The 26,649-nt window shown below is 43.5% G+C and overlaps 1 protein-coding gene across 1 annotated transcript in view; it reads right to left on the minus strand.

Annotated features, from left to right (window-relative positions):
• Positions 1-2,129: 2,129 nt before the first annotated feature.
• The window catches only part of hcn2b (hyperpolarization activated cyclic nucleotide-gated potassium channel 2b), a 162,018-nt gene continuing 137,498 nt past the window's right edge, over positions 2,130-26,649 (minus strand). The window contains exons 6-8 of the mRNA XM_034180268.1: positions 25,472-25,712; positions 12,671-12,835; positions 2,130-3,175 (exon numbers count right to left, since the gene is read on the minus strand). Of these exons, the coding sequence (XP_034036159.1) occupies positions 2,193-3,175; positions 12,671-12,835; positions 25,472-25,712 (1,389 nt within the window). The 3' untranslated portion in view covers positions 2,130-2,192. The remainder of the gene's footprint in view (positions 3,176-12,670; positions 12,836-25,471; positions 25,713-26,649) is intronic.

The following is a 26,649-nucleotide window of genomic DNA, read 5'->3' on the forward strand; positions in this document are numbered from 1 at the left end:
TCGGTGATAAGTGACAGCTGTCACCCCGGCTGCTCCTGTGAGGCGGCAGCCCCCTCTGGTGCCTGGAGCCCGCACTCCAGACAGGGCGCCCTCTGGTGGTGGTGGGCCAGCAGTACCTCCTCTTCAGCGGCCCACACAACACTTTCTGGCTTTAAGAAACACTATAAGAAATCAAGAAAAAAAGATTGTGGCAGTCAGTAACGGTTACTTTTTTAGACCAAGCAGAGGAAAAAAATATGGAATCACTCAATTCTGAGGAAAAAATTATGGAATCACCCTGTAAATTTTCATCCCCAAAACTAACACCTGCATCATATCAGATCTGCTCGTTAGTCTGCATCTAAAAAGGAGTGATCACACCTTGGAGAGCTGTTGCACCAAGTGGACTGACATGAATCATGGCTCCAACACGAGAGATGTCAATTGAAACAAAGGAGAGGATTATCAAACTCTTAAAAGAGAGTAAATCATCACGCAATGTTGCAAAAGATGTTGGTTGTTCACACTCAGCTGTGTCTAAACTCTGGACCAAATACAAACAACATGGGAAGGTTGTTAAAGGCAAACATACTGGTAGACCAAGGAAGACATCAAAGCGTCAAGACAGAAAACTTAAAGCAATATGTCTCAAAAATCGAAAAAATGCACAACAAAACAAATGAGGAACGAATGGGAGGAAACTGGAGTCAACGTCTGTGACCGAACTGTAAGAAACCGCCTAAAGGAAATGGGATTTACATAAAGAAAAGCTAAACAAAAGCCATCATTAACACCTAAACAGAACAAAACAAGGTTACAATGGGCTAAGGAAAAGCAATCGTGGACTGTGGATGACTGGATGAAAGTCATATTCAGTGATGAATCTCGAATCTGCATTGGGCAAGGTGATGATGCTGGAACTTTTGTTTGGTGCCGTTCCAATGAGATTTATAAAGATGACTGCCTGAAGAGAACATGTAAATTTCCACAGTCATTGATGATATGGGGCTGCATGTCAGGTAAAGGCACTGGGGAGATGGCTGTCATTACATCATCAATAAATGCACAAGTTTACGTTGATATTTTGGACAATTGAAAGGATGTTCGGGGATGATGAAATCATTTTTCAAGATGATAATGCATCTTGCCATAGAGCAAAAACTGCAAAAACATTCCTTGCAAAAAGACACATAGGGTCAATGTCAACGAGCAGATCTGATTTGATGCAGGTGTTAGTTTGGGGGATGAAAATTTACAGGGTGATTCCATAATTTATTCCTCAGAATTAAGTGATTCCATATTTTTTTCCTCTGCTTGGTCTAAAAAAGTAACCGTTACTGACTGTCACAATCTTTTTTTCTTGATTTCTTACAGTGTTTCTTAAAGCCAGAAAGTTGCCATTTGAAATGACTTTAGTTTTGTGTCATGTCTGTGATCTGCTTTTTTTCTACAAAATTAAACAACTGAATGAACATCATCCGAGGCCAGTGATTCCATAATTTTTGCCAGGGGTTGTACTATTATTCTGAACACTACTGTATGTGGGATGTGCTGGACAAACAATTCTGATCCGTGGGGGCCCCACCTACCAATTTACAGGATTTAAAGGATCTGCTGATGATGGTGCCAGATTCCACAGCACACCTTCAGAGGCCAAGTGGAGTCCATGCCTCGGTGAGTTGAGACTGTTTTGGTGGCAAAAAGGGAACCTACACAATATTAGGCAGGTGGTCACAGTGTTATGTCTGATCTGTGTCATCCCAGTAACAAATTATTATATCTGATGTAAATCCCTGATTTAGTTTTCATCCCATTTACCTCATGTTTGCATTAATGATATGAATGAGAAGACCGTTATGCAAATGTGCCTGTGTGCTGATGACTATATAGTGAAGTACAGCAAGTAAAGGAGGCATAACTGGGGAGAAGCTACATCACTACTATAGTTCTGTGCATCTATTACATCTGGGAGTAGTAACGTCCCACTGCTGCAGATTTATGAGTGACCAAAAAGACGTCATTATAGTTGAATAGCCTCCACTCAAGTTCTCTCTACTGTCGTTCCATCAACAGTCATACATTCGCATGGTCAAACTGGAGTCTGTGGAGAGAATGGGAGGTGTAAGATGAAAGGAGAGAAACCCCCTCTATGTTCCTGCAGTCAAACAAATCCACCCTCTCTAACTCACTCACCTAGAAGGGTTTCATTAAGATCACAAGTTTGAGGATAGCCTGGATCTGACTCTGATGTGGTCTGTCTCAGGAAGGCTAACTATGGAGTCCTTCTTAGGTAGTCCTGCCTCCCCTAGAGCTGTTCCCACACCCCCTACCACCAGCCCTGCACCGGACACCTGTACGGAACTGGGCAGGGAAGCTGCAGGGAATGCTCCCACAGATATTTGGTGGGGCAGTACTACCCTGTGTTGTATAGCACTCCGGAGGCCTGCATGTCCAATTGAGGCATGAGGAGGTCCAATCGAAGTGGAGGACACTCGTGTAGACTGTGGAGGGCTTGGGGCTCCTGGTTGTGCTCCATCGTGAGGCAGTGAGGGCTGAGAGGCAGAGAGTGCCCTGGCATCTTGGGTTAAAGTTCCCATTTGTAAGGAATGGGTGCTTTTATGTGTGCTGGGCCGGTGTGTGGGGCTGACTATGTGCTGCTGGACTAGAGAAAGCTGGGAACCTGATGAAGTACCAGCCATGGCATTGGCTCCATATTGGAATGATCGTCCTCCGACAGCCAGAGGGCTCTGGACGGGTGGGCTGGACAGGACTGGAGCAAAGATACCAGAAGCAAGTAGCTGTGAGTGAATGGACTGTTGAGACTGCAGAGGAGTGGTCGAGACAGGGCTGGATACACTTTGCATCATCTGGAATCTCCTAACCGTCCTGGGAGACTGCAGGTTCCCTGTTCCCAGGGGATTCCCTGCTGCAGAGGAACAAAAATTCATAGCTACAGCCTGCTGAAGTGTGCCAACTGCAGAACTCTGAGGTTGTCCAGAAGAACCTGTCGGAGTGTAAACGCCACCATGCAGGGAAGGTGTCATGGACATGGCCCTCGGCCGTGGTGCTCCCACCTGTTGAACCATCTCCCGATCATATTTGACGATCTCCTGGATCATTTCATTCTCACGGTTGTTGAAAACACCTGAGTTGAGATCGTGCTGAACTTTGTGCATCAAGATTGAATTCTTCTTGCCTGCAATGACACAGAGAATGCAACAGTTGTTTAAATGTATGCTAATGGTGCGTAAACATTTTTAACGGAGCACTGTAGTTGAACAAATCTAGAAATCAAGTCCTGCATAAATAATTCTATGTCTAACCTATAATTCCCATCTTTCCAACCTATAATTCCCATCTTTCCACATCATTAAACAACAAGCAAACTTTTTGTCCGGTGTAACAGTACAGCTTCCCCCCTGGATAGCTCCCCTCCCACCCGTATAGCCCCCCTGGATAGCAAACCCCCACCCCCACCTCCCCACCACCCGGGGTATTAGGCAGGTGTATCTGAATCATTAAATGCACTCTGTGCTCAGTGGCCAGAGTGCAGCTTGTCCCCAGATTAAAGCAGTCTGCAAAGGCCCAGCCCATTTGAGCGGAGGATATTGAGGCACTGCATATCCACCCACTGATCCATTCCTGCTGCAGAGAAAGCCAAGGGAGGAACCAAACAGAAAAGGAGCCCAAGGAGAAAGGACAGACTGACTCTTCAACAAAAACACTGTAACTGCAGAAAGATGGAGACGTGACAGCAGTGAAGTCTGTGACAAGATCACCTGATAATTTCAGTTAAAGATCCAACTGCGTTAGATACCGGTGCAGTTAAATCATGTACATTGAATCTGCACGGTCCACATTTTTGATGCTGCCACAAAGAAGCATACATATACGAAGTAAAATATGACTGGAGTAAATTGCAGAAGAAAAGCAGAGACCCGCTGAACTCTCTGAGGTCACTGCTGCTGGAAAAGAGCTCCCGGGCCAGAGGCAAGATCTCAGCTGACTTAACTGCATCTGGATGACTCACCAACTTCAAGGCCAAAAAGGTGACCAGAAGAAAAAAAAAAAGACAAGTTCAGAAGTGTGTGTGCATGTACAACTTGAGACACGTTTCTCTGGCTGAAAGTGAAACCTTTGACACACAGAAAGAGATTGTCATCCTTGTCTGCACCTCCACAATATCACCAGCAGCAAATTTAGTTCTGATACAGCAGGAAACCAAAAATGAGCCAGACTGTGTGTCAGCACAGCAACCTCAGCAACATCCACAGCGGGGTCAAAGAGATCCCTTGTGGACTTTGTCCTTTCAAATATTAAACAGCACATCTCAGAACACAGCAAGAAAAAGTAGGCAGGAGACCTATTAACTGCAGCAACTGCCATTCCATCTTATGGTCAAGTTATATGTTCTGCATATGCACAGCCACGAGGCTACAACAGGGACTGCATGACAAAAATCTCTTCAGATGCGTCTGTAAGCATGAATCAGAACCAAGCATCACCCTCCGGTGTTAAAAAAATGAACCCAATGCAAAAATGCCAAAACTTGCAGTTCCTTGACTTGAGGCTTGAGGCTTGTCACAAAAGCCAATCACACTCCCATAGATGCCCATGTTAAAATGTAGAAGTTGAGAGCAGAAATAAACATGTTTACAGTCTGGTACATAAAAGGGTTTTGTTCTCTATAGCTAGTTTCCCTGTTCATGACAACTGTACAGGGGTGAATTTATATAACTCATCTACTTACACTCTTATAAGTAAAAAAAAAAATAAATAAAAAAAATTACCAGTAATTCAGTCCATAGTTGTTTTGAGTAGCAGGTAGTGTGCCAGCAGGTTCAGGAAGCCGACCCGTAGCTAAGGCAGCAAGCAGTAGCTGCTTGTTGCTGTGGACTTGACTGTGTTGGTCATTTTTGAGCATTTTATTACAAATATCTGAGATCATATACTGTGAGGTTAATTGTACTAATAGCCCATCTAAGAAGTCACTGCTCTGGTATTTTAACGTAATTTATTTTGTATGTTTGCACTCATTAGCATGTATAGCTTGGTGATGTTAGCTCCATGCCACTGTTGTAGATGTAATATATAGTTTTAAATAGTTGTATCCAATCCACCATCCAGTCTGCAAAAAACAGGCATTCATCAAACATCTGAGCCAAGATTTACCTGTTAGTCTTAGCGTGTTTGGTAACACTGAGATGGAGTAATGGGGGGAAGCTTCATTCTTTCCTCAAAAGTTTTGTCCACACTCCACCTTTTTACTCATTTATAAGTTGGCTGGCAGTTTTCTGCAGACACTGCCAAGATGGCAACATCTGGAACCACCCCATTGCAGCTACAAAGTGGTGTCACGGAGAGTTTGTCCACTATGTATATACAGTATATATATAGTCTGTAATTAGAACTGGTCCATGAATATGTTTACCTGTGCAGTCATTATAGACCAGGCACCAACACTCTCTGTGAAGCAGTTGGTGCCAATCTAGAATGTGTTTGCCCAAAGTGTACTGTGGACATGGATGCATGACATGCATGTCTCTAGATTAAAGCATGTTAGTGCAGGGATGTCCAAATCAATCACACTGAGGTCCATTTAGAGAACTGTCACCAGGTACGGTGGCAAAACTTCTCCTCTTCCTGAGGACATAAAACACAGATAGGGCACACATCCAATTCTGTGTAACAGAACTGATCAGAGTAGGAATCAGGCAACAAATAATTGTCACATTTATCATCCTTCTACACTTTTTGCTGCTGAGCCTTTGTGACAGGGTTCCTACAATTGCTATAAAAATGTTGTACTTGAATGCAACATCACCAAAATTTAATTGGCTGTCACTCTCTGGCATACTGCTTGTTATGAGAGTTTTACCAAGTTTGAGCATTACAGTTTAAAAATAGGCAAACATACTGATTTCTGCTGGGGTGCTATTATGTTCATGTGTTTGGATGGTGTTAGAAAATGATTATATTGCCCTACGAAAATAAGATTAAGTTGATATGCCAATGACATGGTACTGTATCCATTGAAACTGGAATTTTAAATCCAATTGGATGGTAGGTTCTGCAGGTCTTGTAGAACTCTGGATGCCTAGCATCTGGGTCTTTGAGCATTTCATCCTTTATAAACTTGCGGTGAAAAGCACTCTGACAGGGTTATCAGATTCTACAATAAACTGTTCAGTGGATGGTTTGAAATCAATGTTAACTCTGTTCTTTTTATTCACTTTGAAGAGAGTTTGAAGGTATCACCAAATCAACTCACTCAACATCCAGAGCTCTAAGTGAGAAGATAGGATTTCAACTAATTCAATGGGAATTCAATGACAATTACACTTTTTCATTTTTTTTTATATTCAATATAGTGCACATACACACTGTGTAATCTTTAAATATGACATTTAAAATTTGAAATTAATGCGCATTCTTGTTGCCAGTGGTCAGCAGGTGGCAGTACAGCAGGGCTGCCATGTTCTGAAACACGGGCGTTTCAAAGTATTTTAAATGTTTGACTGTATGACTGTGTAAATGTATGACTTTGCTGTGACTAATTTGCAGTACCAGTGAAAGGTTTGGTACATCCCCTTCAATCCATGTTTAAATATGTTTTTCTTTCTTGTTCTATGTGTGTTCCTGTATTGTCTAAGTTGTGTTTCTCCCTACAGTTGCTACCTTATCCTGTTAGCTCACATGAAGACAATGTTGCATCCAGCAGGTGGCAGACTCGTCTATGGGATATTACATAGGCTAAACAAACATACCGAGAGGTGGTGGTCTGGAGGTTAGATAGGCGGGCTGGTGACCAGAGCATTGTTGGTTCATTTACCCCCCTGAAATCAGAATTATGTCTTGAACATACCCTTTAGGGTAGCACAGTGGAATAGTGGTTTGCACTGATGTCTCATTGCAAGAAGGTCCCGGGTTGGATCTGGATTTTTCCTTCCGGTGTGGAGTTTGCATGTTATCCCTGTGTTTACATGGGTTGCCTCTGTGTACTTTGGCTTCCTCCCCACCTTCAAAGATAGGCAGGCTAGGTGAACTGGTGACTCTAAATTAACCGTAGGTGTGAATGTGTTTGTCTATATGTGCCGGCCCTGTGACAAACTGTCACTCTGTCCAAGGAAAACCCAAACTCTTGCCCAAAGGAGACTGAGATAGGCTCCAGGCCAAATAGGTCAACACTTATCACCACATTAGATTAGATTAGATAGAACTTTATTTGTTGTGTGTCGCCCTGGTTCCTGCTCCTCTGCGCTCTCTGTCTCTCTGTCTCTCTCTGTCTCTCTGTCTCTGTCTCTCTCTCTCTCTCTCTCTCTTCCAGGTTGGCATTCCTTGTGGAGCTGATGAGCACTCCTGTCTACAATCAACCTGCCTCCATAAAAACCCTAGTCCAACCCAGTCTAACCCAGGTGTTTGGGGATCAAATCCATAACAGAAGTTTCTGGCCAACATCATGGACTCCGCAGGGTCAGACAAACTACAACAGGCGCTTTCCACCCAGGGCGCCTTCCTGGGCCAGCAACAACAACAACTTGCTGCACTGTCGGATGATGTACAGGACCTCTCCCAACAGGTTACAAATACACACACCATATTGTCCTCTTTAACCTCTACCATTGAGAAGCTTACCTTGGTTCCACCTCCTGCTCCGGTTTCTGCTCCAGTTCAACTCATACAGGCCTCCGCATCCCCCAGTTTAGTCCCTGAACCATTTATTTGTCATCCAGAACAATATTCCGGTGATGTTGATACATGCTCTTCCTTCTTCATGCAGTGTTCCTTTGTTTTTTTTCCCAGCGTCCATCTCAGTATTCCACTGACTTCAGTAAGATCTATTACGTCATCAACTTGCTCCGGGGGGAGGCCCTCAAGTGGGCTACCACCCTCTGGAGCACAGAATCCCCTCTGCTGCACTCCTTTTCACTTTTTTCCAAGGAGTTTCGGTTAGTTTTCGATTACTCCCAACGTAGTCACTCTGTTTCCCACCAGTTATTTTCCCTGAGGCAGGAGCAGCAGAGCACTGTGGAATATGCAGTCGACTTCCGGGTTCTCGCTGTGGAGGCCAGCTGGGACTCCACGGCCCTGCAAAGCATATTCGTTAATGGTCTATCGGAGGCATTAAAGGACGAACTGGCGGTCCGTGATTCACCAGAATCACTGGACCAATTAATCTCATTAGCCATCCGTATTGATAACCGGCTGAGGGAGTGTCAGCGAGAGAAAAGCCGGAAGGCTGACCGGAGTGCTGCCGCTCAGATCCCTCAGCGGTCTGGACCGGGCCCTTCTTTCCTGAGATCCACTGTTGTGTCTATTCTCAGACCTCCAGCTCCCCCTGCTGACGAGCCTATGCAGCTCAGCAGGGCCAGATTATCACCACAGGAGCGTCAGCGGAGACTGGAGGCTGGGGAATGTTTATATTGTGCTGCCACTGACCACATCCGCAGTTCCTGTCCTGTGCGGCCAAAAACCAACGCTCATCCTTAGACTCCGGGCTAAGGATGAGCCAGATAACATTCACGGGTGTTCAATCCGGATGCACCCAAATCCCTGGCACGCTTTTGTTTAATGACGTTCTTTATCTATTCCTGCATTGATTGACACTGGGGCAGAAGGGAATTTTTTGGATCGCAAGGTTGTAATCAATTCTTGCAACCCTGGTGGTGGAATTGGACACGCCCCTTTCAGTGCATGCTTTAGACGGCACTCCCCTTCCTGCTATAACACATCAAACTGAACCGGTCACTCTAGTGGTATCTGGAACCACCGGGAGACAATCCAGTTCTTTGTGTTTTCTTCCATGTCCCCCCTGGTTTTAGGTCATCCTTGGGTTATCAAGCACAATCTCCAGATTGATTGGCCGACCGGGTCTGTCACACAATGGAGCGAGGCCTGCCACCATGAGTGTCTTTGATCATCCATTCTGCCCAGTGTTATGGTCAGGGAGGAGGTCACTTCACCTCCTGATCTATCTGTAGTCCCCATAGAGTATCACAATCTTGCTGAGGTGTTCAGCAAGGATCGTGCTCTGTCACTCCCCCCGCACCGTCCTTATTACTGCGCCATTGACTTACTTCCGGGCGCCAAGTAGCCAGTCAGTCGACTCTACAATCTGTCGCGCCCGGAACGTGAGGCAATGGAGACCTATATCTGGGACTCCTTGTCTGCTGGGCTGATATGTCACTCGTCGTCCCCTCTGGGGGCAGGCTTCTTCTTTGTCGGGAAGAAGGATGGTACTCTGCGCCCCTGCATTGACTTCCGGGGGCTGAATGCCATAACGGTCTGCAATTGGTACCCACTCCCCCTTTTAGATTCTGTGTTCAGTCCCCTGTAGGGGGCCTCAATTTTTTTCCAAACTAGACCTCAGAAATACCTATCACCTGGTCCGGGTCAGGGAGGGTGATGAGTGGAAGACAGTTGTTTGTGAAGGCCCAGAAATGTGAATTCCATCAGTCAACTATTTCCTTCCTTGGCTTCATTATTTCTCCCAACTCAGTTAAGCCAGATCCCAGTAAAGTCACAGCTGTAACTCAATGGCCAGTTCCGACATCCCGAAAACAGTTACAACAGTTTCTTGGTTTTGCTAATTTCTATCGCAGATTCATTCAAAACTCCAGTATTGTTGCCTCGCCTCTCCCAGCACTCACTTCTCCTAAGGTCCCATTTCAGTGGTCCACCTCAGCTGACAGAGCCTTCTGGGACCTTAAACACCAGTTCTCCACAGCACCTATCTTGCTCCAACCTGATCTGGACCGCCAGTTTGTTGTGGAGGTTGATGCCTCCGATTCCGGTATTGGTGCTGTCCTGTCTCAGCGGTCCGTCACAGACAACAAACTCCATCCTTGCGTGTTCTTCTCCCGCCGGCTGACCTCTGCATACAGGAACTATGATGTTGGGAACTGGGAACTTCTAGCGGTGAAGGAGGCTCTGGCAGAATGGAGACACTGGCTGGAGGGGGCCACAGTTCCATTCACTGTTTGGACAGACCACAAAACCTGGAATACATAAAAACAGCCAAACGTCTCAATTCCCGTCAGTCCAGGTGGTCCTTGTTTTTTGGACGCTTCAACTTCAACCTTACCTACCGACCCGCAACCAAGAATGGAAAACCAGATGCCTTATCCCGCCAGTTCGAACTCACAGATCCCCCCTCCACGTCGGACCCAATCCTGCCTCATTCCATGGTCGTGGGGGCCCTTACCTGGGATGTTGAGAGAGTCGTCCAGGAGGCTTTGGACAGACATCCGGATCCTGGAGGAGGACCTCCCGGGTGGCTTTTCGTTCCGCCAGAAGCTCGATCGGAAGTCCTCACCTTCTGCCATGTGTCTAAGCTCGCCTGCCATCCTGGGGTTTCTCGAACTGTAGACCTGGTACGTCATCACTTCTGGTGGCCCTCAGTCCAGGCAGACGTGCGTGCCTACGTTCAAGCTTGTACCATCTGCGCCAGGGGCAAGTATCTTCATCATCCACCTGCTGGGTTTCTTCAACCGCTTCCCACGCCAAGCCGCCCCTGGTCCCACGTCTGCCTGGACTATGTCACAGGACTACCTCCATCCCAGGGTAACACCGTGGTCCTCACGATCATGGATCGGTTTTCCAAGGCGGCACACTTTGTGGCTCTGCCGGTGATTCCAACGGCCCAGGAGACTGCTGACCTCCTAGTCCACCACATGGTGCAGTTGCATGGCATACCCTCGGATGTGGTGTCAGACCGAGGTCCCCAATTCACCTCTTAGGTCTGGAGGAGCTTCTGTGCGGCACTTGGGGCCTCTGTAAGCCTCTCCTCCGGTTACCATCCACAGAGCACTGGTCAGGCGGAACGGGCCAACCAGGACCTGGAATCCACCCTGAGGTGTGTCTCGTCCTCCCACCCGACTGAATGGAGCACCCACCTTCCTTGGATTGAATGCACTCACAATTCTCAGGTCTCCTTAGCTACTGAACTTATTCCTTTCAAAGTGTCACTTGGCTATCAACCTCCCCATTCCCTCTACAAGAAGCAGACATAGCGGTACCATCGGTTCAGGCCCACCTCCGGCGTTGCCGTCGGGTGTGGAGGACAGCCCGTTCCGCCCTTCTGCGGGCTAAGGAGGGGATGGAACGTCATGCCAACCGTACCGTCACCGCGCCCCGGCCCCCGTCTACCAGCCCGGGCAGGAGGTGTGGCTCTCTTCACGGGACATTCCTCTTCAGACAGAGTCCCCCAAGCTCACTCCTCGCTACATTGGTCCGTTTGTGGTTGATCGGGTGGTCAACCCTACCTCTGTACATCTCCATCTGCCTTGTTCCCTGCGGATCCACCCAGTCTTCCATGTGTCCCGACTCAAGCCTGTCTGCTCCAGTCCACTGTGTCCACCAGCTCCACCACCTCCTCCTGCCCGGACTGTCGACGGTCATCCGGCCTGGACGGTCAACAAGATCTTGGATGTTCATTGGCGCGGTCGGGGTTTCCAATATCTGGTGGACTGGGAGGGGTATAGGCCTGAAGAATGCTCCTGGGTCAAGCAGAGCCTCATCTTGGACCCTTCCCTCCTCCGGGACTTCTACCGAGAGCATCCTGATCGGCCTGGTAGGTCGCCTGGGGGCTCCCATTGGGGGGGGGGGGGGGGGGTACTGTTGTGTGTCGCCCTGGTTCCTGCTCCTCTGTTCTCTCTCTCTCTCTCTCTTCCAGGTGGCATTCCTTGTGGAGCTGATGAGCACACCTGTCTACAATCAACCTGCCTCCATAAAAACCCTGGTCCAACGGCTCATCGGCACCAGAAACTCAGTGTTCGCGACCTGGTACCTGGCCTATCTATTTCTGAATAGAATCAACTGTTTGAGTTCCGTCGCAGTTATTCCTGGACTCTCTGTTTGTCATCTACTGGTTTTTTGACACCTGTTCTATTTTGGTTCTGAGCAATTGTACACTGCCACCCTCATACAGTTTCTCCTTCTCTGTAGTGACACCGTCCTCCGTCAGCTCCACTGGGATCCACCTGGACCACGGACCACGCACAATTCCACACCTTGGAACTCCACCTGCACACTGCATCCACTTGGGCTGCGACCACCGGTTTCCACTGCAACGCGGGCCGGGCCTCCACTCTGCTAACCTCCAAAACTGTACTCACCATTCACACTGCACTTGTTCTTGTACAATCCTTGTACAATAAATCTGGTTTTCTTTATCCATTCAACCTCCCTGCATTGGAGTCTAACCCAGGTGTTTGGGGATCACATCCATAACATTATTGATCCCTTGAGAAGACTTCCACAGGGAAATTGAGGTTCCAGCAGCATTGTATAGCAGCACACAGGGTAAGAAGCACACAGAGCATCAAAAGTGAAAAGTGAAAATTAAAAAAAAAAACAGTTTGCAAATATCAATATAAATACACAAATATAAATACCAGACATACTGAATGCTACTGGTTTACTGGCTACTACTGTTCCTCTCCTTCCCGTCCTCTGTCTTCCTGTTACTCAAAAGTTACACGCAAATAACTTACTTCCTATTTTGGTTCATTGACGTATTTTCGCTCAATGACATTTTCACCACATTTAACCTAAATTGAGCCTTTTCCAGCCTGGTTATAGCTGGATGGCAGGTTCATCAATCATATTTAACTGTAAAATGTAAATTAAAAACACATTTTGCAAAATATGACCCCATTAAATAATCCTAATTCCTCGGTGGTGGCCTTACCTATTCTGTCCAATCGGTCAATGGCAACAGTCTCAAAGGCCCTCCTCATCATGGGGTACTCCTCCAGCACCTCATTGAAATTGTCCACAGACAGCGAATAGAGACGACAGTAGGTGTCTGCTCTCACGCTGGCTGTCCGTCTGCCGCGTGTCAACAGACAGATCTCTGGGGTGGATAAGAAACCAAAGGAGAGAGAGCCAAATTAACAAAACAACATCAGCACAGTGAGAGATTCTGGAGTGTCACACAGCAACAGAGAGAAGAAGACAAATACAGATTGGTTGCTCAGTCTGAAATTGTCGCCCACATATGACAGCAGTCAGTCAGTCATACGTCCTGACCACATTTGGATGCAGCCTGCTTTTCCGTGTCTGGGATGCACAAAACGGCACTTCATGAGCAACATATTGTGAGCAACAGTGCGAACAGAATGGAATTGGCTCCTGTGTGCGGTGGCTGTGTGTATTCAGTGACCCATTGCAGCAGCACGCAGTATTTCCCCAAGCAGTGGAACCGCACTGACAGCTCTGTGAAAGCAGCACACACTATATTTGGAGATGTGTAGCAAAGCTTAGGAACATTCACATCCCCCCCACCCTTCCCTTCCCTGCCTTCTTCGTAGCTTTCCTCTTTCTTCTCATATGGGCTAGGGCTGCTGTCTCGACAACCCTCCCCTTCCGTTCCCGAAAGGTCGACCTCCTCTGACTCTGAGGGAAGAGGAGCAAAAGTAACGAAAAGCTTGGAAACGGTGGAGAACATTCACAAAAACATTCCTGGGGTATGTGAATGGACTCATTCTACTTTTTTCCCCAGTCCACCATAAGGAAAGTCCAAGGTGCGCTCAGAGAGTGTGCACTGTTCACTAGCCCTGAGGAATCCCACAGTTTGATTATGATTCACAGTAACTAATAATACACTCAAAAAATGGCTCTTGGATGAACTCAATTCAATTACTGTATGTGCAGGATTTCCATCTAATAAATATATGTAGCCTCAACTCAAATAAAACACATCAATGCAAGATAATGTAATTTAATTTAGTTGGGACTACATATATTTTTTAGATGGAATCCAATCCGGTGAGTCAGTTTATTGAGTGTACCACTCAAACAAATAACTTACTGGATGAACTCAATTCAATTATGAGCAGGATTTCCATCTAATAAATATATGCAGCCCCAACTCAAATAAAGCACATCAATGCAAGATAATGTAATTTAATTTAGTTGGAACTATATATATTTATTACATGGAAATCCTGCCCATAATTGAATTGAGTTCATCCAATGCTTTTTGAGTGTAATTAATATTACAGGATGTCTTGCATATGGACTATGGAGGGTGAAGGTTATATGATGCCGGCTGTCTATCTATGGGTGTTACAGGTTGAGATGATATTTGCTGCTGATTCTGCACAGTACTACCATATTCATGGACAAAACTATATCAAGACATAAGTACACAGGAAAAAAATGACTGAGTAGTTTTTCCAGAGTTAAAAGTATTTTTCTCAAAAAGAGTTGTTTCTGCTCAACTTTGAGTTTGCAGAGTAATATTTTGAGTAAGAATGGGAGCAGATTTCCAGAGCATCCAATCCAGAGGGTGGGGCTTGGATAAAAGTTTAAAGAGGAACTATCTTAAAAATAATTCTTATTGTATTTGATGAAACATAGTGAGAACATACATTTCCCCCTCTTCTTATGAGTTTTTTTTTTAAATATATAATTAATAAATCAATAAAATAATTAAAAAAATATAAAGAACGCATCTGATTGGTCAGAAATTTTATGATTTATGCATGTGGTGACGAAACTCCTGCCTTAATGTATCCTTATTGAATTCTATGTGCAACAAAGGGAGAATGTCGATAAGTGACAAAAGTTTCACCAAGTTCAGGTGTGATCAGCCCGATTGCAGAGGTGGGACGAAGTCACCATCAAGTCACTCTCAAGTCATGAATCAGCAAGTCCCAAGTCAAGTCTCATGTCATAATGACCAGTTGTTTGCAAGCTGACTTGAGACTTGACTTGGGACTTGCAGATTGATGACTTGAGAATGACTTGACAGTGACTTTGTCCCACCTCTGCCCGATTGTCACAAACAGCCTGTTTGTGTGGGTACACTTAGACACTTGTCTAAAAATAAAGTCTGACTCACTCACTTATAGATGCAGACACTAATGTGATGGCGACTGACTTGCCCCACTTCTAGATTGGGTCATGTTTATAAAATAGGTACCTGACATTTTTCAAGTGTGGTAATACATTATATAAAGTTTCTATAATGATTTTAACTGAAAGTACAGGAAATTAAAATTAGAAAGTTTTGTGAATAATTGTATTTATTATTTGGCACATTTAGTTGATGTCATGTTTTACAACTGGTAAAGTTGAGATATTTCCATTGTTCAATCAATCAATCAATCAATCAATCAATCAATCAATCAATTTTTTTATATAGCGCCAAATCACAACAAACAGTTGCCCCAAGGCGCTTTATATTGTAAGGCAAGGCCATACAATAATTATGTAAAACCCCAACGGTCAAAACGACCCCCTGTGAGCAAGCACTTGGCTACAGTGGGAAGGAAAAACTCCCTTTTAACAGGAAGAAACCTCCAGCAGAACCAGGCTCAGGGAGGGGCAGTCTTCTGCTGGGACTGGTTGGGGCTGAGGGAGAGAACCAGGAAAAAGACATGCTGTGGAGGGGAGCAGAGATCGATCACTAATGATTAAATGCAGAGTGGTGCATACAGAGCAAAAAGAGAAAGAAACAGTGCATCATGGGAATCCCCCAGCAGTCTACGTCTATAGCAGCATAACTAAGGGATGGTTCAGGGTCACCTGATCCCGCCCTAACTATAAGCTTTAGCAAAAAGGAAAGTTTTAAGCCTAATCTTAAAAGTACAGAGGGTGTCTGTCTCCCTGATCTGAATTGGGAGCTGGTTCCACAGGAGAGGAGCCTGAAAGCTGAAGGCTCTGCCTCCCATTCTACTCTTACAAACCCTAGGAACTACAAGTAAGCCTGCAGTCTGAGAGCGAAGCGCTCTATTGGGGTGATATGGTACTACGAGGTCCCTAAGATAAGATGGGACCTGATTATTCAAAACCTTATAAGTAAGAAGAAGAATTTTAAATTCTATTCTAGAATTAACAGGAAGCCAATGAAGAGAGGCCAATATGGGTGAGATATGCTCTCTCCTTCTAGTCCTCGTCAGTACTCTAGCTGCAGCATTTTGAATTAACTGAAGGCTTTTTAGGGAACTTTTAGGACAACCTGATAATAATGAATTAGTTTTTCAGCATCACTCTGAGACAAGACCTTTCTGATTTTAGAGATATTGCGTAAATGCAAAAAAGCAGTCCTACATATTTGTTTAATATGCGCTTTGAATGACATATCCTGATCAAAAATGACTCCAAGATTTCTCACAGTATTACTAGAGGTCAGGGTAATGCCATCCAGAGTAAGGATCTGGTTAGACACCATGTTTCTAAGATTTGTGGGGCCAAGTACAATAACTTCAGTTTTATCTGAGTTTAAAAGTAGGAAATTAGAGGTCATCCATGTCTTTATGTCTGTAAGACAATCCTGCAGTTTAGCTAATTGGTGTGTGTCCTCTGGCTTCATGGATAGATAAAGCTGGGTATCATCTGCGTAACAATGAAAATTTAAGCAATACCGTCTAATAATACTGCCTAAGGGAAGCATGTATAAAGTGAATAAAATTGGTCCTAGCACAGAACCTTGTGGAACTCCATAATTAACTTTAGTCTGTGAAGAAGATTCCCCATTTACATGAACAAATTGTAATCTATTAGACAAATATGATTCAAACCACCGCAGCGCAGTGCCTTTAATACCTATGGCATGCTCTAATCTCTGTAATAAAATTTTATGGTTAACAGTATCAAAAGCAGCACTGAGGTCTAACAGAACAAGCACAGAGATGAGTCGACTGTCCGAGGCCATAAGAAGATCATTTGTAACCTTCACTAATGCTGTTTCTGTAATATGATGAATTCTAAAACCTGACTGAAACTCTTCAAATAGACCATTCCTCTGCAGATGATCAGTTAGCTGTTTTACAACTACCCTTTCAAGAATTTTTGAGAGAAAAGGAAGGTTGGAGATTGGCCTATAATTAGCTAAGATAGCTGGGTCAAGTGATGGCTTTTTAAGTAATGGTTTAATTACTGCCACCTTAAAAGCCTGTGGTACATAGCCAACTAACAAAGATAGATTGATCATATTTAAGATCGAAGCATTAAATAATGGTAGGGCTTCCTTGAGCAGCCTGGTAGGAATGGGGTCTAATAAACATGTTGATGGTTTGGATGAAGTAACTAATGAAAATAACTCAGACAGAACAATCGGAGAGAAAGAGTCTAACCAAATACCGGCATCACTGAAAGCAGCCAAAGATAACGATACGTCTTTGGGATGGTTATGAGTAATTTTTTCTCTAATAGTTAAAATTTTGTTAGCAAAGAAAGTCATGAAGTCATTACTAGTTAAAGTTAAAGGAATACTCAGCTCAATAGAGCTCTGACTCTTTGTCAGCCTGGCTACAGTGCTGAAAAGAAACCTGTTCAGAGCTTGTCTGGTTAACAGGGACTGATTAATGATAACATCAACATTTATATAACAGCTGAGTGGATCCTTGTCACTCGACTGGTGCTTTGTATGTCACGTGACATGGATTATTTGTCCCATTTAGCGTGCAAATTTGGTTACATACGTTTTGTACCATTGCACGCTGTGAACCTCGCCTATGCATACGTTGGGGGGGGGGTTAGCTCAACATGGCAGGGTTTGTTTTGCTGACGGACGACGATTTAAACAAGCTAATTGATGGTGCAAATTCTTCTAACACACACACACACACACACACACACACACACACACACACACACACACACACACACACACACACACACAAATTCATGATGCTGTAAGCAATCTGGAGGCATGAAGAGGATGAAGTTAGGATGAAAACTGGACAAATTTCTGCCGTGATTTTTCGCTGGACTGAGGAAGTACACGAAGTCAGTGCATGACATCATGGACTACATCGTCAGTATACCATAAAAATAAATAAATCGTCAGAATTATTTTCTGACGATTTATTTATTTTTATAGATTTATTTCTGGACTCCTATTTAAAGTTTGTGTTGGACTGTTGACGTCAAAGTACCAGTGGCACACACCAAAATATAAGTCCCTTTTCTGTTGTTTATAAATGAATAAAATATCAAATGACAAGGATCTATTTTAGCCATTATATAAAACAAATAATGAATGTTTTTACATTCTTTCAATGGAACGGATATTTAATTTAGTGATTGAATGTGGAACATTCCATCTTTCACCTCATGAAATATTTGTACCATTGAACTCATAAACAATCATTATTTGGATACCATTGTTCACTGTTGTTACCTAATATCCCTAATTTTTTCAAACCTATTAGCCCCATCAAATTTCTATTTTTGCGGCATTCATCCTTGACCCAAATTACATAAACATATCAAATGGCAAATATCTGTCAACTGTCCCCAGTTTCTCCGTGATCGACGCCATACACACACACACACACACACACACACACACACACACACACACACACACACACACACACACACACACACCACACACACCACCACACACACACCACACACACACACACACACACACACACAGGCCACTTCACTTTTAATATATAGATTCAGATTCAGACAACTTTATTGATCCCTAAAAGGGTAATTCATTTCACAGCCAATGACCTCAGACAAATATACAGCAATTAATTAGTTGAACATAATAATGGCCCACATGAGAATTAAAACAACTGCACATATACATTTGATTGTTTATGTATGCTAAATTTTGAAACAGTCCATCATCTGAATTGAGGCAATGTGAGTGTGGGGGGGCCGCAGCAACACATGGTCGCGCAGCCAGCTTGGGGGGAAACGGGGAGCTGCTGCAGCTAAAGCTGCGCTGCGTCCCTGAGGGGGAAGGGAGTCGCGTGAGCGGGGGCAGGGATGGAGTGGTGGGTGGGAGGACAGGAACACAAAGGAGGGGTAGGGAGTATCAGTCTCTGTCCATATGTGAGTGGCAGATGAGTTAAGTTTATGTCAGTTTCTGTCCATGTGTGCGTAAAGTCTGATGTTACTAGGCAACAGCAGGTTGGAAAGGGGGGTAAATAGATGATATTTAGTTTACTAAAATAGGCTGAAAAAAATTATTTTGTTAACTAAATTACTAAAACTAAATGACATTTTAGTCAAGACTGTGGCTAAAACTAAACAAAATGTGCTGTCTACTAAATTAACTCTACTGTCTGCTAGTTGCTAGTGCAGGCTACAAAGTTTGAGCACCCTCATTTTGGTGAAATGGGAGATCATACATATTGCTTATCTCAAGAAAAGGCAAGGGAGCATGAATCCCAGTCACCAAAGAAGTGAAAACATCAAGAGAAGCAAAATGCAATCTGCAATCTCACCACTAGATGACACTAAATCCTACACACTGTAGCTTTAACACACATACAGTTTGATGAAGTGAAACGTGCAGAATGGGAAAATGATGTATGTAAATGTGTGTCTGCAGCTGTAAGTGTAACAACAGTGTGCAAAGACTCGTGTGACTGCTGCTGTGGCTGTTTTCTGCAGATTATTGCATAAATCCTGGTGAAACACACTGTGCTGGAAGACATACTAAGTCCTTCAGACAGGACATAACATTGCTGAATATATATTTTTGTTGTCACTGTAAATCTGGTGCAGTCACATTAATGAAATGCTGTTTGACATTTAACGAGTGCTGAAGCCTCCGTTTTGTGACAGCTGCTCAAAATCTCTCATCAGGATCTGCAAAAACGCACCATCTGTTGTAAAACTCTTCTTAGTTTTACATACCATTTTTACATGCCATTTTGTTGTCACAGTAATTACCACCCTGTGCCGCGTGCTGTGAGAGGACGACAATCCTAATGAACCCAGTGGAGCCACATTAATAGAATAGAATAGAATTTATTCTTATCATTGTACATGACACCAGAAAAAAATACTGTGCATGACAATGAAATTAAAACGATGTTCAAACTGTTTGTGCTTTGTGGATAAGACTTATGTCACCTTTAATACGACAGAAAATACAGAGAAACAAAAAGTAAATTATTACTCAAACATACTTTTTCAGTGAGTGAACATTCCTGCAGCACTGTTGAGACCATTCATCATTTAGTCTGGGGCTGCAATGTTTATGTCTGATTCGTGGAAATTAGAATAAAACTGGTTTAGTGCAGTTCTATATAAATTTCCTCTTCTCATGACTCTCTTCTATATAGTGTAGAATTTTTCCAAATCACTTTATTTATAATAAAAGTCTTTGAAGCAACAGATCAATAACACTTTAAGAGTTTGATCACTGTGATGGTGCAACATAATCCAGATGTCATGACCCCTGGGCTTTCCTTGTTAATGTCTAGATCTCCCTTGCGGTCTTTTCCTCCCTCCTTTAGCGCACTGGCTGATTGGGAACACCTGTGGTGGCTGACACACCTGTTGCTCATCAGTCTGCAGTACATCAAGCCTGCCTTTCTCCTCCATCCTCACCAGATTATTCCTGTCAACAATTTGGGCCCAGAAACTATGGATTTTTGTTCTGTTGTGTTATTTTTGCTTTTCTTTTCCTCCTTCAGCAAACAGATCTTAGCCGCCATCCACTCTACTGCTGATCCCACCTGGCTTCCCGATAAACCTCCAGTGCTTCTCTTTCTGTGTCTCTGCTGCAATTCTGGCTTGGATTCTTCGGTTTTCACACCAGTATTTTTGCAAAAAAAAAAAAAAAAACCTGTTTAACTTTTGATGTGACAACCTTATGTGCTTGAATCCTCTCTTCTTGTTACAGATCCAGATTTTGTTGGTTCTATTTTTCCCCTTTCTTTTGTCCACATTCTGCTCCCGCTTTGTTTTATTGGTTTATTTTCTTCATGTGTTTATCCTAGGCTCTATTTTACTGTGCCACTTTGTTTCTTTGTCTCTTGTTTTACTTCAGCCATGGTTCAGTTCTGGTCTAGTTTGTTCTGCCAGTTTTAATTGGTTTTGCTCTGTCACCTTGTTTCTTTGTTACTGTATATTTTACCCATCTTTCTAGTTTTCTCCAGCCAGTTTGTGTTTGCATTATTGTTCAATAGTTTATCACTGGTTTATTTTCTCATTTGTATTATCACTTATGCGGTCATCTCGGATTTCGTTTTCTGTTATCATGTAGTCACTGTTTTTCTATTGTTTGTTTAACCACTTGTTTCCTAGTAAGTTCCGGTGTAGTTTTGCTTTAGTGTTTATTTCTCATTTATTCTGGTTAGTTCTCATGTCCATGCCTGATCCTAAGTTTCTGTTTTTAGTAGTATTATATTCTGTTTAGTTCAGTTCATAGTTTCTGTATTTCCTCACACCCATCTGATTATGTTTCTCACTTCACATCATTGCACCTGCCTCATGTCTTTGTCTCTCACCTTGTTCTGTCTGCTTTGTGTTTTGATTCACTCACCATCCCTGCATTAGTATCTTTGTTCCTTACATCACTCCCTTCCTCTATCATGCACTGTTTAATCTTTGTCCACTAGCCACGCCCCCTTTCTAGATTGCACCACACTTGCATCTTGTTAACACCACCTGTTCCTTGTTTCACACCCTGATTAGTCCACCAGCATTTAAACCCTCACAGTTCCCTGCCAGATTGTTGTCTTTTGACACTTTTTTCAGTCCTGATTTTTCCCTTGCCGTGTTCCGATTTCTGCTCTGTACTCCTTGACTATGCTCTTGCCTCTTCCCGGATGTCTGTGTTTGCTCGTGCCACTGAACCCTGCTTATCCATGGCTGCGTATCTGCCAGACCCTGTTTGTACTGCTGCTTTGCTGACTGATCACGTGTATCGTATCAAAGCCTGGAATAAAGGCTATGATTTCTCTCACATCTGCTTCGCGGGTCCAGCCCACCCTGATGCTGGGCCTCCGCCCAGCTGGACAGATTTCAAATAAACAGAATGGGAACTGGGAGAGTGCAACATCCATGTGACCAATAGAAAGTTGGTATATGCCTTCATCTTATTCTGTCATAATAACCACAGGAGGACCTGCAACCACTTATTCAAATTAGTCATTCTAAAAATTTTAATCTTTTAAAGTCACCCATGAACAAAGGTCATGCAACCAAGAGAAAGTCTGTATCTAACTTCATATGAGTGTTTAATACAACCTCGGATCAGAAAACGCTGGGACGATCTGGAAATGGTAATCATCAAAATGGTGATCCTTACATTTACTTTGACTTCTGTTTCATTGCAGACAATATTAACTCAAGATATTTCATGTTTTGTGGGGTCACCCTCATTTCATTTAATATACCCCCATTTTGGCTTTGAGGGCTTGCAAGGCTTAAGGATTGGAGGGAAAAAACATTTTGAGTGGGAAAAAAAATTATAATTTCCAAATGGAAAGTCTAAGTAAAAATTAAAAACAAGGGTTAAAGTCGTGTTTTTGTCCATCAGTGGCTACTTAGGCAGACTGAGGTGAGAAGTATCTCTTGTGGTGTGAGGGAGCATCTGCAATTAAGTTCTGTCCATGTAGAGTTTCTCTGTGCATGATCTAAGATGTAGGTGCCTTAGCACTGAGGAACCCAACTGCTGGAGAAAGTCAACAACATGCCCACATTTCACCTGGCTGCAGCAGATGAAGGGTTACCTCTGCGAGATGGGGATAGACTGGTTGTCAGATTGGGTAGCTGCTATCCAGGACCTAATGTTGTGTGTTGGGGGGGTTTGGCTGGACATTTTGGTGTTCTTTTCTTTTCTTTGCTCTCCAGGTGGTATGCAAACTGATTTATTGTCTGTGGAGAAGGTCCTTCACCCTCATCAACGTGATGTGCAGCACCTGTGGATGGTGCTCACATGCAACCTTAAAGACTTTCAGCTGAAGCAGATAATGAGATGGCGTTCTGCATTTAAGCCATGTGTGATTCAAGCAGAATTGCCGGGAACTCGACCTTGTGATGTTCGTTGTGAGACCGCTGAGGACCGCGCCTGGGTTTGACACATCGTGTCTGTGAAGGAGGACGGGTGAGGGACACATGCTGTCAGCACACATCAGAGGTGATTTGATTGTCTGAATAATTGTTAACAGTAACTTGGTATTTTGTTATGCAGTATATGTGAACATTGATGAGAATTGTGCAGCTCGCTTCTCACGGCCATGGCATGCGGACTGATGATCCTCCACCTGTTGTGAGAAGCTGCTCATTTATATAAAGCTTAAATTCAGACCTGAATGTGTTGCTGATAGTGTGTGCCTTTGAAGGATATTAGTTGTAGCTGCTGACTTACCTCACCTTTTCTATCCTTCGCAGAGTCGGTTTGTCGTGTCCACCTGGGGGGTGTTTGGCGGTGAACGTGGGTCCAGAAGCGCCGGGCTTCGATCCTTTTGGGCGCTGGAGAGCGCGCCATCCTTCACTCCGCCAGACTGACACAGTTTACGTTTGTACACTTTGTATTGCACAGAAGGGGGAAAAATAAAATTGTTTTGTTTTTGGAACCGCTTTCTGGTTGTTTTGGCGCTGGGTTCCGTCAGACGCAGGTCCGCTCCTCAACCCGCGTCGACACATAACACTCAAGATGGTTCAATGGTGTGGTGGATGCGGCAATGCGTGGCAAAATCAAATGGGATCTGATGTGACTTGACCTCTTGTGAGTAAATTGTTACCACATTTCTCTCTCCCTCTCAAAAATGGGGATTTATGCAAAAGTGTGTTAATTGCAGCTTGACGTGTGTTGCATTGTTCTGTCACACTGCAATTTTCACAGGTATAAACTGTATGAGCCAAAAGTTAAGCGTTATCCACATTCCTGATTAATTCAGAGGGTTTTTTTATTTTGTTTTTAATGGGTGATATGTACGCCCGCACGGTGTGAGCTGCGGCTCTCCAGCCAATATGGGCTCACTGCTGCTTTTCTGTCTGATGAGCAAACTCTGACTTCCTCCCCCGTGGCTTCAAACAGGCTGTGCCTGACATTACATATGGCTCTGTCATCGCTGCTCTCTGGCGCTAATTAACTGTTATTAATTGGATCTGTGGACGTGTGTGTCTGCACCCCAGGCAGCTGTCACAGCAGCAGCAGCGCTATCGCGGGACACAGGGACTTACAAACACATTCAGTACTCAGGAACATCCTCATGCAAACAGCTGAGAAAAAATAAAGTGGAGCTTAGTGTGCAGATACACTTGTCACTAGCCCTGCACGGGAATGCCCTCTGGGTTTTGTTTGGTGTCCTGTTTGTCTGTGTGAACAAAAATAACTCAGAGTTTTGATCGGATTTAGGCCAAACTTGGTGGGATTAATGAGGGTCAGTCAAAAACAAAGGAGTTTGATTTTGAGAGAAATCTGCTAAAAGGCAGCGTCACAGGCCAAGGTCAAACTCTGAGCCCAGGGCTAATGCATAGGAAATATTTAGAGTGGCAATTCAGAAGAATTGGTTAAAGATACACCCATGGTTAGAATGAAGCACAAATATGAAATAACATATCACCTTTCTATTGGCCACATGACCTTTGACCCTGAGTGACCCTAAAAGTCAAACTCAAGGTCATAACATTGAGTTTGAATGTACTATGGATGGTGGAAGGGTTGTATGTTAACCACACTTAAAGTGGTTCTATTAAGAAATTTACTGATCAAATGTTAAGGCCACACAGAAACATATATTGGTTTGATTGGAGTATACAGGCAGTTTCTGGAGGATAAAGGAATTGATACCACTGACTGGCCCCTAAGGTCGCCTGACCTAAATCCAACAGAACACCTCTGGGACATTATGTTTCAGTCCATCTGGCATTGCCACATTGCACCTCAGGCTGTCCAGCACCAAAGTGATGCCCTGATCCACATCTGGGACAAGAGCCACAGGACACCATCCATTCTCTCATGAGGAGCCCCAACATTGTCACACGTGGAAACAATCAAATGGGGGCCAAACAAACTACTGAGTAACATTTTGAGTTATTGCAATGAAATTTTGGCAAAATGGACAAGCCTGCCACATCATTTCTTTACGTTGATTTTCAGGGTGTCTTTGAATTCAATCCTCTGTAGGTTGATAGTTTTCATTTCCATCAAATGATGTGGCATTTTTTTGTTCCCTGGTCCATATCAGGAGAGAGATCCAGCATGTTTTGTTTGTTTGTTTTTTCCCATTGAGATCTGATGCATTTTCAAAGTGTTGCTTTAATTTTTTTGAGCAGCATATAATGGTTGAATATAAGTATATTTAATACATGTAAATATTTATTAAATAGATGTGCTTGTCCTTTTCACTTTTTCATGTGCAATACATGTAACAGCTAAATAAATAAATAAACAAATCTCTATTGCATTTTAATACCATTCTTAACTAAATTGTATGCTTAACGTGTGTTGATGCTGCTCTTGGTTCTACTGAGTAAAACGCATTTTGCTGAACAGAATAGAATGAGTTATAAAATGTGACACAACAGCAGATGATCACAAATGATGTGCAAGCACAAAAATATGCATGCACCAATTCACTGCACAGAAGTGGGTCTTTTTAACAGACCAGAGTTGAATACAAATACACTTGCTATTTAAACAATGTGAGTATTGGCTATGAAAATGGCAACTGCATTCATTGGAAGCTAGCATGGCATTGCAATGCGCTACAAGCTGCTTTGCACTGGTTAGGTTTTAAGTATGCTACCTCAAATTTCAAAAACAGCAACATACCCCCAAAGTAGGATCCATCCATCAGCTTCATGCTGATGTTTCCTTTGGTGAGGATGCTGACTACTCCGTGCTGGATGAAGTACATTTTCTTGCCGATGGTGCCCTCCCTGACGATGTAGTCTCCAGGTTGGAAGACTTCAAACCTCAGTTTGGTCAGCATAGCTGTCACAAAGTTGGGGTCAGCATTGGCAAACAGTGGCATTGAGGCCACCAGCTTTCGGCAGTTGAAGTTGACAATTTCCTAAAAAAAAATGACCAGGTTATAATTTGGCGCACACACTGATTAATGGCCATGCATATTTTCCAAAAGCTACAAGTAGTGGAAAAGGTGTTCATGTGTCACTAACCCCCCCCCCAACTCCCAGAAGCTGGTACATTAGACACAATAATTGACATTTCAGCTACTGAATGGGAAACATGTGAGATGAGCAAAGATCATTATAATTTCATTTTTAAATTAAAACTATGAATTCATGTTATTGCTTATTAAAATCTGACTTCAGAACAAACATTCTATAATTTAATCACTTACTCTTTAATTACTTTGAGGGACCCTGCACACTCACAGCAGCTCAAGGGCAAATTGCCTTACATTACCCTATATATCTGCTTTTATTTTCTTCAGTCTGACGTCAGGAAGTCCGATTATCTTTGGATGTACGGGGACACACAGCCTCTGTGAACAATGAGTTTAAATCCATTTGCATGTTTTTTTGTGAAAACTGGTAAACCCCAACAATTTTGCAATAAAATTACGATCCCCTTCAAAAGTAATAGAACAACAACTTAAAGATTGGGAATATTTAATGAGTTTCAGGAAAAATTATTCACTGGAAAAAACATGGGGTGATAGGGAGCCAAAATCTGTTTTGTAGCCTCAGTGTGGTTACTGAGGTCTGAGTTCCATTAGAGCCTATACAAACTTTGATCTTGCACGTAAAGAAACCCAAAATAAGTTTAAAATTGTCTGTCACATTCTTGAGGCCTCATTTTCTTTGACAAAAACTGTTTTACAGTCATTGTGCCCCAGAAAAATGAACAGTTCAAAGAAATCATTGAAAGCCCAATACTGCCATGACACTCGAACCCATGATGATTGAATGCCCACAACTGTCATTTCAGCCTGCAACAATACAGAAGCAAAGACTGGAAATTTCATTCATTTGCTGGATTCTATT

The sequence above is a fragment of the Thalassophryne amazonica genome, chromosome 10, assembly GCF_902500255.1.
Source record: "Thalassophryne amazonica chromosome 10, fThaAma1.1, whole genome shotgun sequence".
Taxonomy (NCBI): domain Eukaryota; kingdom Metazoa; phylum Chordata; class Actinopteri; order Batrachoidiformes; family Batrachoididae; genus Thalassophryne; species Thalassophryne amazonica.